Source organism: Choloepus didactylus, chromosome 6 (assembly GCF_015220235.1).
Source record: "Choloepus didactylus isolate mChoDid1 chromosome 6, mChoDid1.pri, whole genome shotgun sequence".
Classification (NCBI taxonomy): Eukaryota; Metazoa; Chordata; class Mammalia; order Pilosa; family Megalonychidae; genus Choloepus; species Choloepus didactylus.
In genome coordinates this window covers 24475542-24495083 of record NC_051312.1, presented here as the reverse complement: position 1 = coordinate 24495083, position 19542 = coordinate 24475542, and the positions used below count along the sequence as shown (strand labels likewise).

General features: G+C 43.6%; 1 protein-coding gene across 1 annotated transcript; it reads left to right on the top strand.

Annotated features, from left to right (window-relative positions):
- Positions 1–18612: 18612 nt before the first annotated feature.
- Positions 18613–19542, top strand: LOC119538257 (putative olfactory receptor 5AK3). The gene has a single exon (XM_037841094.1). The coding sequence runs from the start codon at positions 18613–18615 to the stop codon at positions 19540–19542; it is 930 nt and encodes a 309-aa protein (XP_037697022.1).

The window sequence follows — 19542 nt, the reverse complement described above, 5'->3', positions numbered from 1 at the left end:
ATAGAGACATAAGTGATTGATGTGGTTCCATGGCCAGACTGAGGATTCCAGAGTCTAAACATTGACTTCAGAAGAAGAGACACAGATTCCTGACCTGTGAATCCCAGCATACTTGATGTCATCCTGATGCCTCTTCTTCCATCAGCTATAACTATTTTAACTATAAAATTCTCTTCATTAAATCTTTTTCTTCTTCAAATACCTTATATGTTTCCCTTTCCTTGAATTCAACTTTGACAGATAAACACACCATGTCAAATATGTGGCTACTTTTTGCTATGTATGACCCAGGAATGTTTCAGAAAATAACAATAAGGAAATAGGCACCAGAACTCCTGTGGTCTCAGGATTAATGTCAATAGGCTTAAAGAAGTTTGAAGTAGAAGCATTTAAGTACACCCCAGGCATCAAACTTTTTAGCCCCATTGCACCTAACTGAATTCTACCCTCAGTAGATATTTAGCAACCAATATACAACAGAAGCAATTACATGGACAATGTCTATTTTACCCAAATATCAACCTGTTCTGACTACAACAATTGCCTGGGAAATGTTTAAAAGAACAAATCTTTGATAACAGTTCCTGGAGATTTGGAAAGTGAACATCTAATAAGGGGAACTTTTAAAAGTCTCCCAGAAGACTCAGACACTGTAACAGTTTGTGAAGCCACTGGCTCTACCATTTCAGACATGAAACTTCCAAAAGAGAAATTCCCAAGGACAGTTTGAAAGTAGATATTAGATAACAAATTATATATTACAGCTGGAAATTCCTATCACTATGAAAGACACAGAGTGCTTGGTAAGCATCACTGTGTTTTAAATGCAGCATATAAACAATCTGAAAATGCTGCTCCAATCAGTTATTTGATTGCTTGAAATTTGGGGACAAGAAAGAAGAGAGCTTTGAAGAATATCCATGAATGGCCAAGCTTTAGTATGAGAACAACTCACACCTTGGTCTTCAGGGTCCACAGATCCCATGGGGTAAGAGTAACTTTGCCAGAAAAAAAAATGTTGAGTCATTAGCAAGCCCAAAGTGGAGAGTTTTCTTGAAGACCTCTAGAGCTCTAGAGCAGGAGCTGCCAAACTTTTTATAACAGGCTGTTCTAGTTTGCTAATGCTGCAGAATGCAAAACACCAGAGATGGACTGGCTTTTATAAAAAGGGGGTTTATTTGGCTATAAAGTTAGAGTCTTAAGGCCATAAAGTGTCCAAGGTAACAAATCAGTAATCAGGTACCTTCACTGGAGGATGGCAAATGGCGTCCGGAAAACCTCTGTTAGCTGGGAAGGCACGTGGCTGGCATCTGCTCCAAAGTTCTGGTTTCAAAATGGCTTTCTCCCAGGACATTCCTCTCCAGCAAGCTTGCTCTTCCTCAAAACATCACTCACAGCTGCACTCCTTTTCTCCCCCCCGAGTCAGCTCATTTATGTAGCTCCACCAATCAAGGCCCACCCCGAATGGGTGGGGCCATGCCTCCATGGGAACATCTCATCAAAATGATCATTACCCACAGCTGAGTGGGGCACATTCCAAGCAAATCTAACCAGCACCAAAAACGTCTGCCCCACACAAGACCACAAAGATAATGGCATTTGGGGGACACAATACACTCAAACCGGCACACAGGCCAAATGGATTACAAATTTAATGCTTGAAACAAACTTTTACACTCTAGTTTCCCAACTCCATGTAAGAAAAGTTTTAAGTCTAAAGATAAAAACTGGATAATCTAAGCATTCTAAATTAAGTTTCTATTTATCAAAGAATTCTTGAAACCATGATAACTGATAATGGATTTGTATCAAAAATATAACAAAAACACACACAATCAACAATATAAAGAGAAACATGGCAGACATTACCAGAAAAGGTAAATCATATGGCTAAAAATATTTGAAGGATTCTCAACATTATTATCATCAGGGAAATGAAAATTCAAATGGCAGTAAAATACCAATTCATATATTTGGGATTGGCAAAAGTTAAGAATTCTGACAATAATAAAAGTATTTGTCTTAGTAATACCAACTATAAAATGCTTTTATTAGTATAAAGCAATACCACTAATTTAGTAAATAAATTGTAGTATCTTTTAAAGTGGAATATTTTCATACAGCCCCCAACCACTCCACTCATAGGTGTATTTCTGCATTAAGCACAATAATGGCTCTCTAATGATTTCCAAACCTTCATACCATGAATCTGGGGCAATGTTACCTAACTTGGCAGATGTGATAAAGTTACAGACCTTGAGGTGGGGAAATTATGCTGGATTTCCAGGTAGTCCATTCTAATCAGACTATTCCTATAAAGTTTTCCCAGCTGAGATCAGACGTGGGGAGCCATGTGATTCCATAACAGTGGTCAGAGGAGTGTGACTGTGCTGGCTTTAAAGGAGGAGTATAGGGGCCAAAGACAAGGAAGGTGGGCAGACTCTATACTCTATAAAAGGCAAAGAAACAGATCCATGGTTGACTGATTTTTTATAAGGCCCCCAAATCCACTGAACTGTGATATAACAGCTTTTCAACAAATGGGGCTAGGAGAACTGGATATCTATATCCAAAAGAATGAAAGAGGACCCCTACCTTGCCCCCTATACAAACATTAACTCAACATTGATCAAAGATGTCAATATAAGAGCAGAAACGTAAAACTCCTAGAAGAAAACATAGGGAAACTTCTTCAAGGCCTAGTGCTAGGAAGTTACTTCTTACACATTACACCTAAAGCACAAGCAATGAAAGAACAAATAGAAAAATGGGAGTTCCTCATAATTAAAACCTTCTGTACTTCAAAAGAATTCACCAGAAAGATAAAGAGTCAGCCAAGTCAATGGGAGAAAATATTTGTAAACCATGTATCTGATAGGAGATTGATATCTAGTATGTATAAAGAAAACTTACAACTCAATGGCAATAAATCAAACAACCCAAATATAAAATGGACAAAAGATATGAAAAGACATTTCTCTGAAGAGGAAAAAAATGGCTAAAAAACATAAAAATGTTCATCTTCCATAGCTGTTAGGGAGATGCAAATCAAGACCACAATGAGGTATCATCTCACACCAATAAGAATGGCTGCCATTAAACAAACAGGAAACTACAAATACTGGAGAGGTTGTGGAGAATTTGGAACTCTTATTCATTGCTGATGGGACTGTATAATGGTTCACCCACTCTGGAAGACAGTTTAGTGATTCCTCTGAAAACTAGATACTGAGTTACCCTATGATACAGCAATTTCAACTCTTGGTATTTACCCAGGGACCTGAAAGCAGTGACATGAACAGATATTTGGAACACTGATGTTCATAGCAGCATTGTTCACAATTGCAAAGAGACAGAAACAACCTAAATGTCCTTCATCACGTGAGTGAATAAACAAAATGTTGTATATACACATGATGGAATACTATGCAGCAGTAAGAAAGAAAGAGGTCATGAAACATATGACAACATGGATGAATCTTGATGACATTATGCTGAGTGAAACAAAAGGACAGATACTGTATGTTACCTCTAATGTGAACTCTGTGAAAAATGTAAAATAATTGTCTTATATTGTAGAATATAGGGGACTTACACATAGACAGCAGCTAGTGAAGAGGGAATGATAATCTAATAAGGACAAGATATTGAGGCTGATCTCAATGATATGGGAATGCTCAGATGTGACTATGGTCTGTTAATTTTCTTTCAGTATGGTAGGTGTATATTGGAAGGAATGAAGTTATTTCGGGATATTTGTTTTTCCATTTCTTTGGTATGTTTTGTTTGGAAATGTTTTCTTTTTTTATTTGACAAATAAACTAGTTTTAAATTTCCAAAAATGGCAAAGAAACAGATAATTTGTCCCTAATCTCTTGCTGATTAGAAATCAGGAGACATGAATACCAGGAAAATGGCTTCACTACACATCTCACTTTCCTTGTTCAGGGAACTACTGAAACATTCATGGAAATATTACTTAAGAAATGCCCCAAAATTGTCCGGCGCTGCCCCGCTCGGTCCCCGGTTCCCGGCCGGCGAGGGGAAACAGGGAAGGAGAGAGAGAGATGCAGACTGCGCGAACTAACCTGGTCATGAATCACGACTCGAACCACACGGCAGTTGTGAAAGCAAGCCCTTTACTACAGCTAGATGAACATTCTGTGTTACTGGTTCCCACACGGGGCACGGCGCCTCGTGGGAGAGCAGCCTCGATGTGGCCGTCAGGCACGGCTCCTTGTGGGCTGTCTCACCCTACCCCGTCCGGGTAAGACCTTTTATACACAATTAACAACCAATAAGCTTCTAGGCTAGTATCGCGTATACAGGATTTCGATTGGTAGGAGCGGGTGGCGGATACATGCGTCACTATGCGGAAACAGGATGCAGGCGCCATCTTGGCTCACTCGATGGGCGGGGGTAACTCTAGAGCAGGCTGCAGCGCATACGCTAGGCCCGATTCGGGAGGCGGCTTTCCACATCTCCCCCTTTCTTATTTATTTTTGACCCAGTGTCTCCAGTGATGAGCGTGCTCCCGTGAACCCAAATGGTTCACAACCTCTTTGGTGCTTTGGGGAGTCTGGACTAGGCCTCAGCCATCCAGCGGCGGAGCCTCTAGCACCAACCAGAATGCTCACGTCATATGGAGACCGGAGAGTCCGTAAGCTGGAAGCAACGTGACTCTCCCTGCAGTGCTTTGCCTGGCAACTGGGGAACAACGACGGGGGCAGGAACAGCAGTAACCAGAGTCGGGGGTGTCACTAGGTGTCTCTGTGCAATGGCTAGGGTCCAGTCTGGCCACAACTAGGACTCTGCCCTAGAGACCCACCTGAGACAAAATTATGACTACTGGTGTCGCCTTTTACACCCGAGAAACAGCCATGCGATTCGCTACAAATTTTGCTCCAAAGCGCCCCACCTGAGGCGACCAGGAAGGGGTATGGTTAATAAATCGGTCACTATCGGGGGTAACAGAGGTGGGAGTCATAGCCATCATAGTGGTAACACGCAATTGCTGCTGCGCTTGAAACAGGCGTTCTAGCAAACATTTAACAACGACTAATCCCACCAATAATCCCACTGCAATGAGGATCCAATTAGTTAAATTGGGCCAAGAGAACCAGGAAGAAACACTGTACAATAGTTTCTGTAGAACCTCGCCTAACCCGGAGAGATCGACTTTAACGGGTTTTAACTTGATCCCCCCAATTGTGTCTAAACTAGATTCCACCTGTTGGGAGAGATTAACAAATTCAGGAAAATATGACCTTTTCAGCCAATCAGAGACTCTGGAAATGCTTCCGGTCACGTTGGCCCTGACAGGAGTGACACAGAGTTTAACCGTAAGCCACCGGGTGTCACATGTTTGCTGAAGCACTCTCCAGAGTCCATCTATTTCCAGTCCAAGTTCATCTATCTCCGCTTGGAGTTTCTGATGGCCTGGAAATTTAAGTTCAGCATCTGATTGTGGCGGCGTAGCACGTCTCGGGTAAGGTTGACCGAGCCATTTACCGTTTCCATCGTTATGGCGAGCTGCCGATCTGTCCATGCTTGTAGCACAGCCTGCCCGATCGTTGGGACAAACAAAGAGGAAGCTACACTGGCAGCATTCGATAGCCATTCTTTTATGCCTCTTGGACGCCTAGACTTAGAGAAGGGGATATTGTTAAGTGAAACAACTTGAGAAACAGGGCCAACCCAGTCGGTTGCCTTGACGGGGAGCCAGACATAACTTGGGCGATACACTAGGATAGCGGGGCGGCGAGGCATCCGGGTCTTTGGAACGGTTGTAGACTGTAGGAGCAAGCCCTGGAAGGAAAAGGCACCTTTGAGTCTCCTTTTTACTCAAGATCCCTTCACAAGACTGGCGGCTCTTCCCTGTAACGTTAAGAAATTCAAGCAAGACTCCCTTACTTAACTCGCCATTACCAGTTTCACAAGTAGCATTCGCCGCAACTGTGGTGTTGACAACCTTGACAGAGAGGTTAGCAAAAGAGAGGATCAGTGTGTCATTGGTGAGGGGGAAGGACTCGTTGAAGCTTGTGGAGGAAATATAGTTCCACTAAAAAGAAAAAGGCAGATTAGAAGGATTGCTATAGGAGAGCAAAGAACAGAGTTACCGATCCTCTTTTTGGGCAACCGCGGGGTGGTCAGTCCTACTATTATCGTCTTGTCGGTCGTCGCCATCATCAGCAGGGTCGGAGGCTTGGTCTAATGGTTCAGGTTGTATATTCGTTGGCGTTTCTGACAGCTGTTCCTTGGCTTCTTCAGGTGATGTCACGGTTCTCACCAGTCTTTCCGGAACCCACACTGGTTGACGTCCTGGTTCCTGGGGAAAAACACAAACAGAGCCTCTGGCCCAGCTGAGCACCGGGTCAGGGCCTTTCCACTGCCCCGACAGGACATCCTTCCAACGGACTAGACCTCTATGCGGAGGACTCGGGGTGGTGTGTTGCAGGGCAGGTGTCATTCCTTGTGAATTTTCGTTTAAAAAATTATATGTGAGCAAGGCTACAGACAGTCGAGCTTTTGGGGACAGGCCGTGGCCTATACCCTCTTTCTGTTTTTTAAGCAAGTCTTTGAGAGATCTGTGCGCTCTTTCAATGATTCCTTGCCCCTGAGGGTTATAGGGGATGCCATGTTTTAATTGGACATCCATGTTGTCACAAAATTTTTGGAAGGATTTACTAGTGTAGGCAGGCCCGTTATCCGTCTTTAACGTCTTTGGCTTACCCCAAGCTGCCCATGCAGCAAGGCAGTGTGCAATGACGTGGGAGACTCTTTCTCCTGGTTCAGCAGAGGCAAATAAAACTTGGGAGCATGTGTCCACCGACACATGTAAGTACTTGATCTTACCATACTCTGAATGATGAGTGACATCCATCTGCCAAGTATCCCCTGGGGTGAGACCCCTAGGGTTGACCCCAACCGAGGGGACTGCTCTCTGCTCTGCACAATTGTTGCAGGCTCGGACAATATCTCGAGCAGCTGCACGTGGTATGCTGAACCGCTTAGCTAGGGTACCTGCATTGATGTGAAACTTGGCATGGAATTCTCGGGCTTGTTGATACGGTACCAGCGTCGGAAAGATGTGCAGCTGTCGAGTGGCTACATCTGCGCTATGGTTCCCCTGGGCCATAGGGCCAGGCAAACCTGTGTGGGCTCTAATATGGGTTATGTAAAAAGGGTGTTGCCTGGTCCATATAACCTCCTGTAGTTTGGCAAAGAACGTCCTTACTGTAGAGGAATGTTTAACAATGCCCACCGTTTCTAAAATTTGTACAGAGTTCACAACATAAGCAGAATCCGAGACGACATTTAAGGGCTCGGAAAGGCTTTCCAGGACTGCAATGATAACCTGCAGTTCTACCCATTGAGGCTTTTGTGGTTGGAAGAGCACTGTTTTAGGAGTGTCCCCCTCCACACAATACGCCCCTGTTCCAGAGCTGGAGCCGTCCGTGTATACGGTGGGGGCGCCTGCTAGTGGCCTAGGAGAGGTTACTTTGGGAAAAATCACTGGGTGCCGGGTGACAAACTGCAAGAGAGGAGCCTTAGGGAACTGATTGTTAATGGGACCAAGAAATGTACACCGGAGAATGGCCCATTGATCTATGCATCCGGTGAGTATCTCAAGCTGCTGGGAAGAATAAGGCACCCTGAGATTTTTGGGCTGCTGACCGAAATGCTGCACAGCCCTTTTAATGCATTCTAGGGCCAAGTCTGCAACCGCTGTAGGATAGTGCTCTAGGACTTTTTTGGGGGAAACTCCAGGGTGGACCCAGAGCAGCGGCCCCCGCTGCCACAGTACCGCAGTGGGCTGTAATTCTGTCGGCAGCACGCAGGCTTCAAAAGGCTCATCAGGGTCTATTCTCTTCAATGCAGCACCACTGAGCGCCTGTTCCACCTGGCATAGTGCTCGCCTTGCCTCTGGAGTGAAGCTTCGAGGTGAGTTTATATTAGAATCCCCCTTCAACAGGTCGAACAAAGGTGTTAGTTTGACATTGGGTATTTTTAGGTATGGACGGATCCAATTGATATCCCCCATGAGTTTTTGTAGATCATTGAGAGTGTGTATATTGTCTAGCCTGAGAGACACCTTTTGGGGGGAAACATGAGTGGGTGCGACTTTCGCCCCCAGGAAAGTGGTAATGTCAGTCATTTGGATTTTTTCAGGGGCAATCTCTAGGTTAGCTTCTCTAAGACTAAGGACTAAATGTGACAAAACTGTTTTAAGAAGATCTGTGTCTCTATGGGCTAAGAGAATGTCATCCATATAATGGATGATTTTCACTTGAGGGAACTGCTGCCGAGTGCTAGCTAGCTTCGCAGCGACATACAGCTGGCACATGGTAGGACTATTAGCCATGCCTTGGGGCAGGACTGTCCATTCAAAGCGTTGACAGGGCTCCTCTTGATTACTAGAGGGCACAGTAAAGGCAAACTTAGGGGTGTCTTCAGGGTGGAGCGGAATAGAAAAGAAGCAATCTTTCAGATCTATGATGAAAATCGACCAGTGCTCCGGTAATGCCGAGAGGAGGGGCAGTCCCATCTGAACGGGCCCTAAAGGCTCCATGCAATCGTTAATAGCTCTTAGATCATGTAGCAGTCTCCATTTACCAGATTTCTTTTTTATTACGAATATAGGGGTGTTCCACGGTGACGTGGAAGGGGTGATATGGCCCTTTTCTAGTTGTTCTGATACTAGGGCGTGCAACGCTGCAAGTTTTTCCTGTGGCAAGGGCCACTGAGGCACCCACACCGGAGCCTCGGTTTTCCATTTTAGTTTTATAGGTGTGGGTGGGAATCTCTCCTCAGTGGCCCCTATGAAAAACCCAAGCCTCGTCTGTCAGACTTGGGGGCAGCTTGTATAGGCTCCGCACGTCCGTGCAGTGAAGCTCCTAAACCCTTGCCGGGGGTATACCCCATTTCTTTTAGCAGTCGCTTAGAGGTTGGGGAGTAGCTGCTAATTAAAGTAACGTCCATTTGGGTCAGAATGTCTCTTCCCCACAAAGACACAGGCAGGGCTAATACATAAGGCTGGAAACTGCCTTGGTGTCCTTCTTCATCGGCCCAATGAAGGGCAGCTGCACTGAGCATGGGCGCTGAAATTTGGCCTATTCCTCTAATGGGCTCTTCCGCCCTGCTCGTTGGCCAGGTGGGGGGCCATTCTTGTTGTCTTATGATAGACCGATCGGCCCCTGTATCGAGCAGGCCCAAGAAAGATCTGCCTTGCACCTTAATGGTTAGCATAGGTCGAGACTCCAGGGACATATGGAGTCCCTCAAAAATCGCTCCACTGGATCCGAACCCTTTTTCCCCTCTCTGTCTGATTCTGCTTGGAAAGACTGCATGTAAGCTGGGTAAGAGCAGGAGCTGCGCCAGCTTATCACCTTCTGCAATGACTAAGGTGCCCCGCTGAGATTGAACCATAACTTGGGCACGGCCTGTGAAATCTGAATCTACAAGTCCTGGTATAACTGTTAATCCTTTCAGGGCCGTGGATGCTCTTCCCAATATGAGCCCTACAGTACCAGCCGGTAAGGGCCCCTTGAAGGAGGTCCCTACTAACTGGACACCCATGGAGGGGGTTAGTACGAGTCTGGAGGTGGCACAGAGGTCCAGTCCTGCTGAGCCGGGGGACGCACGAATTTGATCGGATCCTGTGTTGTCGAATGGCATGCAAGGGGGTCCGTCGAAAGGGCGGACCCCCTCTTCCCGTTTTTTGGAATCTGCTCGGGGCGGCCAGAGAGGCGTCTACCCTGCGCATCGAAAACCGATTTACAGTCTTCTGCGCGGTGGGGGCCTTTGTGGCAACGGCCACACGGCCTGGTTGCTGCACCTGGTTCGCCAAACCGTTGAGTGGCAGGGGGTTGACGTCTATTGGGACAATCTCTCTTAAAGTGCCCTGATTGGCCACAGCCATAGCACCCGTTAGACTTTGCCCCTAAGGTTCTCGGGCTTTTTGTAGCCACCTGTAGGGAGCTGGCTAGCATGGCAGCTAGACCTGCATTAGTTAAAGGGCTGCCAGCATCTCTACAGAGCCTGACCCACTCTGTCAAATTTTTTGCTCTGTTTTGTGCCAGGATAATTTTGCACTCCTTGTTGCACTGCTCAAAAATCATTTGCTTAACCACAGTCTCTGCTACTCCTGGATCTGAGAAGATTCTCTCAGCTGCGGTTTGCATCCTGGCTACAAAATCCGCAAATGGTTCTGTGGGGCCTTGGTGTATATTGCTGAGTGAGGCCTGAGCCTCTCCCTCACCTGTTAGCTTTTTCCAGGCACCCACAAAACAGCGGAAGATCTGGGCATAGACCTCTTGTGGGAAACCCGTTTGGTTCTGGGCATGGGCGCCTCTCCCCAACAGCATGTCAGCATTCCACCCGCCACGTCTCCCCGCCGCATTCCTTGCGGCCTGCTCTTCAGCTAACTCCTCAAACCATGCTTTCCAATCTATGAATCGGCCTGACGGCAAGCAAGCACGGGCTAGCTGAAAAATATCTGCGGGTGTATGATTTAGAGCAGAGAGGTTCTCGATCATGTTCAAGGTATAAGGGGCATTGGGGCCATACTGATGGACGGCCTGCCTCAATTCCCTCAATAGTTTGTAATCATATGATTCGTGCCGATTGCCACCTTGGGGATTGATAATAACCGGGTACATTTCTGAGACTGGCTGCGGCTCAAGTGGCTGGTAGCCACCCAGCATGCCAAAAGGTCTAAATGTTGTGAAAGGGTTCCATCTCCAGAAATGTCTCCCACCACTACCTAATGGCAAAGGGTCCTGAGGGCCTGTATACTCGGGCGGGGGGTACGGCAAAGGTTGCCCCTCCCCTGACCGACCCATCGGGGTTTCCGGGTCTGGCAGCAAAGGATAATTACATTTACTGGGCATGGCCACTAGAGGGAGCTCTCGGCAAGGTCCTTTGGTGGGACCGCCCAAGGCGTCAGTTGGGAGCTGGGGTGTCCCTGGGGGTGCAGCGGTAGACATTGGCGGGGCGGAAGGCCGCACGGGTGTGGCGGGAGGCTCCTCCCACTCAATTAGCGGGGATGCTTCCGCCTTCTCGTCAGTATCGCTATCTGACTCTGAGTCAGAGTCACTGGACTCCGGCGGTTTGCCCTTACAGGAGCCGTCCGCTGACGAAACTGACTGGGTTTCTTGGAGCGTGCACCGTGCTTCTTGCAAGACAGAGGACGGGCTTAGGCCGGTAGCCGATTCTAGTTCAAGGACCGCACGGACGGTCTCCCATATGGGTACTAGAATCGGGTCCATACACACGCCCGTCTGGCGCGCTCGGTCTATGTCGCGACCGAGCTTCATCCAAGAGGGTAGGCTAAGGCTGCCGGTGCAGGCAAACCAAGGGGCAAAAGTATCAACATCATCAAGAAAACGCTGAAGGGAGCTTTTCCTGACCGAGATACCCCGTTGTTTCAAAAGGTTCTTTAAGGGAGCTAAGAGAGGTGAACTTCCGGACTGCCCCATGATTGCAGTCGGCACTATACTTCAGTCACTCGGAGAGCTCTTCCGAGTCCCCCGGGGTCACCTGAAAACCCACGGGCCCTAACTATCATGTAATAAGACGCACTCACCTTCTCGCGTTGATCAGGCGCGGGAAGTCCGCCGTAAGCTCGACGCGCAGCGCTGCTCTCCTCACAGAGGGACCGTCGAGAGCGAGGCAGGAGGAGGAGCTTCCCCGTACGGGCCACCACTTGTCCGGCGCTGCCCCGCTCGGTCCCCGGTTCCCGGCCGGCGAGGGGAAACAGGGAAGGAGAGAGAGAGATGCAGACTGCGCGAACTAACCTGGTTATGAATCACGACTCGAACCACACGGCAGTTGTGAAAGCAAGCCCTTTACTACAGCTAGATGAACATTCTGTGTTACTGGTTCCCACACGGGGCACGGCGCCTCGTGGGAGAGCAGCCTCGATGTGGCCGTCAGGCACGGCTCCTTGTGGGCTGTCTCACCCTACCCCGTCCGGGTAAGACCTTTTATACACAATTAACAACCAATAAGCTTCTAGGCTAGTATCGCGTATACAGGATTTCGATTGGTAGGAGCGGGTGGCGGATACATGCGTCACTATGCGGAAACAGGATGCAGGCGCCATCTTGGCTCACTCGATGGGCGGGGGTAACTCTAGAGCAGGCTGCAGCGCATACGCTAGGCCCGATTCGGGAGGCGGCTTTCCACACAAAATGAAAATGTTCTAGGAATTGAGGCCAAAGTATTCTATCACTTGACAAAAAAGAGTGACCAAAATAATCTGGAGCCAGGTGTTGATGTTCTTTGTCACAGGAAGAATGGCAATTGTGCAGGTTTGAATGTATTATGTCCCCCAAAATATCATTATCTTTGATGTAATCTTGTGTGGGCAGACTTCTCCATGTTGATCAGATTGTAATTCTTTGAGTATTTCTGTGGAGATGCACCCCACCCAGCTGGGGGTGATGACTCTGATAGGATAATTTCCATGAAGGTGTTACCCCACTCATTCAGGGTGGGTCTAAATTAAATCACTGGAGCAATATAAATGAGCTGACAAACAGAAGGAACTCAGTGCAGCTGAGAGTGGCATTTTGAAGATGAGCTACAGTGAAGAGGGACAGATTGAAGAATGCACAGGAGCTTAGAGAGTAGCTGCAGATAAGACACAGTTTGAAGATGGCCGTTGAAAGCAGACTCTTGCTCTGGAGAAGCTAAGGGAGGAAAAACACCCCAAGAGCAACTAAGAGGGACACTTTTGAGGAATTGAATCCTAGAGAGGAACATCCTGGGAGAAAGCCATTTTGAACCCAGAACTTTGGAGCAGATGCCAGCCATGTGCCTTCCCAGCTAACAGAAGTTTCACAGACACCATTGGCCATCCTCCAGTGAAGGTACCCAATTTTTGCTGACTTACCTTGGACATTTTATGGCCTTAAGACTGTAACTTTGTAATCAAATAAACCCCCTTTATAAAAGCCGATCCATTTCTGGTGTTTTGCATTCTGGCAGCATTAGCAAACTAGAACAGCAATGAAGAAATAGATATTTCAGAAGAAAGTGACCAAAATACATAGACATGTTGCCTGAATAACACACTATAGACTTTCAGAAAGGAAGGCTTGGAGACCAGCTACACCTGCTCCCTCAAAGTTGCAGGACTGACTATGGGGGACCTTGGTTCTCATGTCTCCAAGGGATTGACCAGTGATGACAGACACCAGCTTCCCTTTCATACCATACCCTGGTAGTTTAATCAGTTGGGGGGCCAGTCAAGTGGGAGCACATATTGCTTCAAGTCTGTTTGTCTTTGCAGCAGACCCCCAGGTTTTCCTAATGCCCCAGGCTGCTGAGGGTTGATCAACTGAAGTGTTTTCTCCATGATTCAGCTACAAAGAGAAGTTCTTTAAAACCAAAGGAATCCATTCTTCAATTCCTTGAAACCCTGAGAACCCTCTTTTCAGCTTTTAGCAATTTGCAGCTCTAAGAAAATCCATTACAAAGCAATTTCTGTTTCTTTTAATTTTTCAAATACTTAGTTTTTTTTTTGTTTTTTTTTTTTCTTTTTGGTCATGTACTTTTCTGCTTTATCTAAACTCTACTTTAGCCTACTGAACATTCTATCTTGTCCATCACAGTTAAATGGCCCCATCATACATGGAAAATGTCAGAACATGAATCTAGGAATCAAACTTCAATGATGTCTTCTATTCCCTAATTTAATACAGAAGCAATTCCTATAAATTCTACCATTACAAATTTGTAAAATTAAAAATATGTATCTCCTTTTGCCATATGAAACCTGAATCCAACCTGCCATTATCTCCCACTTGTATTTGAGGATGAGGTTTGTGAATTGTCTCCCAAATTCAATTTTTGCTTTTATAATCCAGATTTCAAACACCAGAGTAGATAACTTAACTTGGATCCTGCCACATCCCACACTCACCCTACAGTGGCTCCCTATCACACTTGGAATACATACATTTTCAACTCCTCACAAAGACACCAAAGACCCCAAATAAGACCCTTCCAAGGGTATTTCATTTTTTGTTCCATTAAGATTTGAATTCACACACATTTCAAACACCATACTAGGCACAGACCTCATCAACAAATGAGTATGCTTGCCTTCAAAGAACTCACCATCCAGAGTAAACTAGTGATTCACAATATAATTACCACATAGGAAAAACTATAGATATACGCCCAGGTCAATGGCAATGGGAAGAAAGAGAGAAGATATAATTCACATGAGTTGTGGGGAAGCAACAAGTGTATATATCCCTGAATCAAGAAGGAAAGGATAAGTATGAATTAACAAGGAGAAAGATGAATGGAAGCAAGTGTAGAGAAGCAAGAGGCAGTGAATTCCTGTAGGCATCTAGGAAAAGATATGACCCTGAGGAGTGACAGTGCTGCCTTGGTAAGGCTCAAGCTGACAGAAGTCAGCCTACTGTGAAGGGCCTTGTAAGCTGAGCTAAGGACTTTGAACTTTATCCTGAGAGACATGGAAAGTCATTGCAGAAATTTAGTCTGGGAGGACACAGCACATAATGTGTATTTAGTATGAGGGCCAGACTTGTGAGAAAGAGATCATTTAGAAGGTAGCTGTGGTAATCCTGATTTGATGTAACATACTATGAAGTAAGACAGTGACTATGGGGATGGAGAGTAGGGAGCATATGAAATAGGAACAGAATTAACTGGGCTTTAGTAAGGCATTTCAATAAAGGCCACATGTAGAACAGCGGGAAGTATGGCCAAAGTCTTTGGGGAAGAAAAACAAAAGCCTCATTTGATTGAACACTAAGAATTCAAATTCCCTTTTAGGCATGCTTTGGACTTGGGGCAAGAGTAACAGTGAAGACTCAGTGGTCAAAACATGATGGGATGCTTGATTGGATGATACCTTGTAAGCAACTCTGATTACTATCATCAGGTTCAGCCCAGATTTCCTTCTAGAATAGTTAGCTTTTGGTCAATCAAAATTAAATTAGAACAGAACATACTACTTGGTAGATATTCTGGAAACAAATTCAAAAATAGTGAGCACTTCAATAAACATTAATGAACTAAATTAATGAATGTTTCAGTCATCAGACTCATGAATCCCAGTGTCTAAAGTCTCAAAGAGGTTCAATATCTAGCCAATTTTCATTCATTTAATAAGCAGGGGAGCAGCACTTGGACACAGAAAGAATGATCCTGAGAGTTCATGATTTAAACTGCTATTCCACAGTCTTATCAACAGGTGCACCCCCAGGGAAAGTAGAACAAGGAAGACAGCCATTTCATATGTTAACCACTGGGAGATCACCAATTATACTTGTAGAGAAAATAAACTATGAATTTAACACAAGATTTAGTGCTCAGCCAGAATCTTTGCAGGGCATCTACACCATGGGAGAGAAGGGATTCAATCCTATGGTGTCACTTGGCAGTTGATTTCAAGCAAGATACTAAAGAGTCCACTGAATAGATGGTCTAGAACTCCAAGATAATGCCTGTGAACTTTCTTCTGCTAATGACTACCAGAGGGTTAACAATGGATAGAATAAAGATAGAAAACACATGAATGTTTTTTTTTTTTTTTTTTTCACTGATGATGGGGATGCAGTTTCAGTTGAAGCCTTAACCTGGCATGCTTTGGCAATATTTGAAGTATGTGCCAATGAGAACAGCTCACAGAGCAAAAGATTTAGAGAATACCAACAATGACAATCCTACTCACATGCAAATCCCTTCAAGTTCAAGATGTACATGCATGTACATTCCTTCCTAGCATTTATAATATCACTAAAGAAATCATGATGGTGTCATTGGACCTATTTTACAGATGATGAAGCTGAAATTCAGAGGGAACAAAAATCCAGGATTCCAAACCATTTTTTTTTACAGAATCCCAAGCCAGTGACGGTCCCTAAGATCATGGATGCAAAGAAGACAAAATCCCAAAGGAGAGAGACTGAAAATTTTTTTTTAAAAAAGGTCTCAACTGGGAATCTCATCTCTGTATACTCAAATCAGCAGAGGAGTCTACATTCTATTGGGAATAAGTGCTAACACTACAACCCTCATAATAAGCCCCTCATTTGTAGCAGATGCAAAAATATCACCTTGGATCCACCTTCCTGCATCAGGTGAAGAAAGAAATATTCTAAATGAATATGTCTTTTCAGAAGTAACTCCTATTGCAGTTTTTTCAAAGTAGACACACATTTCTGTAGTGTATGAAGGAAAATGCAAGAACAAAAGTTGGAGAAATTCACCAGGAAGTTTACCTTTGGTGTTTGGCAGCATTTCACCTTCAGAAAAAGAGAAGTGTAAATGGAGTAGCAAACTGCAGATGGGGTGAGTTAGGAACACTTCAGACATTCATCACCTGAAGCAATGGCTCAAATACTTTGGATGCCTGGTAAAGTTTTTACTGAAATAACTGGTATCAATTAGATAAAATTTGTACTAAAGAGAGATCAAGTCTAGACTCCAAGTTTGCTTTAGTTAAGAATATCACTGAAAGGAGTACAGAAAAAGCCATCTGCAGATTAATGTAGAAACTGCTGATAATTAGAGCATTCCCACACTAAATATATAAAATTGTGGATTCATTTTGACTCTGCATCTTAGCATGTAGGGCAAAATCACCATGCTTTTGTTCAGGTTACTTCTTCAGCTTGGAAATGCCTTACCCGGCAGTTAGTCTCCACCTGGTACAATCACAAATATATATTTAGAGCAAAGTTAAAAGCCCCACACTTTAAGAAAGGCCCTAGATCCTCAAACCATATGAGATACTTCTTAAATTTAAACCAAATTGTATTGGTTTGCATCTTTCTTTTGACACTAACTCTTACTTTTATCACAGAAAGTCAGCCTAAAAACTGACTATAATATCTTGAAGACACTGAATGAAACTAACTTACAAGGATAACAGACTTTCCAGTCTGTTCATATTGCTTAATTTTCTTTAGCCCAAATGGATACTTTTGAATAATGAAAATGGTAAAAAACAAAACAAAACAAAACAAAACAAAACCAAAAAAACAAAAAAAACTTATTCCTCTAACATCCTTTAAAGGAGATGTGGCTTCACTTAAACAAATCTTTTTTATATATTTTTGTTTAGCTTGTGGCACTTTGGGGCCATTTCCTTATCAAAGTCAAGTGCACTCACATCTAAATGAATATAGCCAATCAAACAAAATTCACAGAATTAGAATCTAGAATATAGCTTGTCAGCTGATTGAATGAGGGTAGAGAATAGGGAGCTAAGAAAATGTGTGCAGAATTTCTATCTAGATTGAATTTAAATGTTTAGAAATGGATAGTGGTGATGGTAGCACATTATTGTGAGGGTGATAAACAGTGCTGAATTGTGTTTTTGTATGTGGTTAAAAGGGGAAGTTTTGGTCATGGAAGTTACTAGAAGGAAAAATTGAAGATAAAACATAGACTGTATAACAATTGAACCATGCTGTGAATGATGTCTGGGGTTCATAGTGCAAATATGAGTATTGATTCATGAATTATAACAAAGTACCACATTAGTACAAGTTATTAACACTAGAGAACTAAATGGGGAAAAATACACCTAATGTAAACTACAGACTGTAGTTAATGGTATGTTTTAATATTCTTTCATCACTTGTAACATTGGTACCACAACAATGCAAAGTGTCAGCACTAGGAGGCTATATAGGAGCACTGTATTTTTACATGATTTTTCTGTAAACCTACTTATGTAATTAAAAAATATATATTAAAAAACCAATGAAGGAAGTAGTTGCTGGCAGAGACTCTGGTCCATGGTCACTCAGAAACCCAGGCTGCAGGAAAGGGCCACAGCAATACATGTGGGGCTGCCACTTAGCAACTCTAAATGCAAGAGGCCTAGTTAAATTTGAATTCCAAGAAACAGTAAGTAGTTTTTGACTATGAGTATCCCATGCAAAATTTAGGCCTAACTTAAACTAAAAAATTATTTGTAGTATATCTGAAATTCAAATTTAAGTTGGTGTCCTAAAATCATGTAGAAAATCTCAAATAAGGCTTTCAAGGTTTCTGTAGTACAATATTTACCCAATAGTTTAGGAAAAAAGGAATAGAAAATCTTTTAACTGTCTCTCATTGGCTAGGGAGATCCTTGAAATTAGTGTGACCCTTAAAGATATGTCAGGGAAAACTCATCTTTATGGCTACTAATGAAAAAAACTTGGTAAAGGAATAAAGTAGTAAGTAGCTGAGAAAAATTATAAGTTACTTAACTGATAGATAATCATAATTGCATGATAATTGATGCAAGTACGGAAATGTGTTTAACATGGTACGGAGAATGTGTCCATCTATGTTTCTTAAAATCACACATATTAGAAGTCAATCTTATTCTCTGAAAATCTTTTTAATTTTGAAAATGAATCCATTACTAAACTGTAATCTCTGACTCAGGGTTTTCAAATCAAACAATGTGCAAAAAAAAAAAAAAAAAAAAAATGGAAAACAGTAACCCAACTGTGAATGTTTGCAATAAAAATCCAAGCAAAAAAAGTGAAGTGAAACATAAGGATATCTTAATTTTGAAAAGTTACAAAGACATGCCTTCTTTTCTGAACATTCCTAGACATTTGAGACATGACACATGGAAATGGCACTGAAGTGACTGAATTCATTCTTCTGGGATTTGGTGCACAACACAGGTTTCAGCATGTCCTCTTCATTTTATTTCTACTGATCTACATAACCTCCATGGTGGGTAATATTGGAATGATCCTACTCATCAAAGCTGATTCCAGACTTCAAACACCCATGTACTTTTTCCTACAACATTTGGCATTTGCTGATATCTGTTATACCACTGCAATCACTCCCAAGACTTTGCAAAACCTCATATCAGAAAACAAATCAATTTCATTCATTGGATGTGTAATGCAAGCATGGATTTATGGGACATTTGGTACAAATGACTGTTACCTCCTGGCTGCTATGGCAGTGGACCGTTATGTAGCCATCTGTAAACCACTTCGTTATTCCACAGTCATGTCCCATACAGTGTGCATCCTACTGGTAGCTGGTTCATATGTAATTGGCTCAATTAATTCCTCTGTACATGTAGGTTTAATGTTTTCACTGACATTTTGCAAGTCCCACAACATTAACCACTTTTTTTGTGATGCTCCCCCAATTTTGGCCATTTCATGTTCTGACATTGGCATGAACATCATACTACTTGTTGTCTTTGTGGGATTTAACTTGACATTCACTATGTCAGTTGTCATCTTCTCTTATATATACATCCTGGCTTCCATCCTCAAGGTGCCTTCTACTGCAGGGAGGAAAAAAGCCTTCTCCACATGTGCCTCCCACCTGACAGCAGTCACCATTTTTTATGGAACTTTCTTTTACATGTACTTACAGCCTAATTCTAATGATTTGCAGGAGAATATGAAATTTGCCTCTGTATTTTATGGAATTGTGATTCCCATGTTGAACCCCCTGATCTATAGCTTGAGAAATAAGGAAGTAAAAGAAGCTCTACTAGGAATAGGGAAGAAGTACTTCTAG

Excerpts from the sequence above, each read along its gene's own strand:
- LOC119538257 (XM_037841094.1), top strand. The coding sequence starts at position 18,613 with ATGACACATGGAAATGGCACTGAAGTGACTGAATTCATTCTTCTGGGA.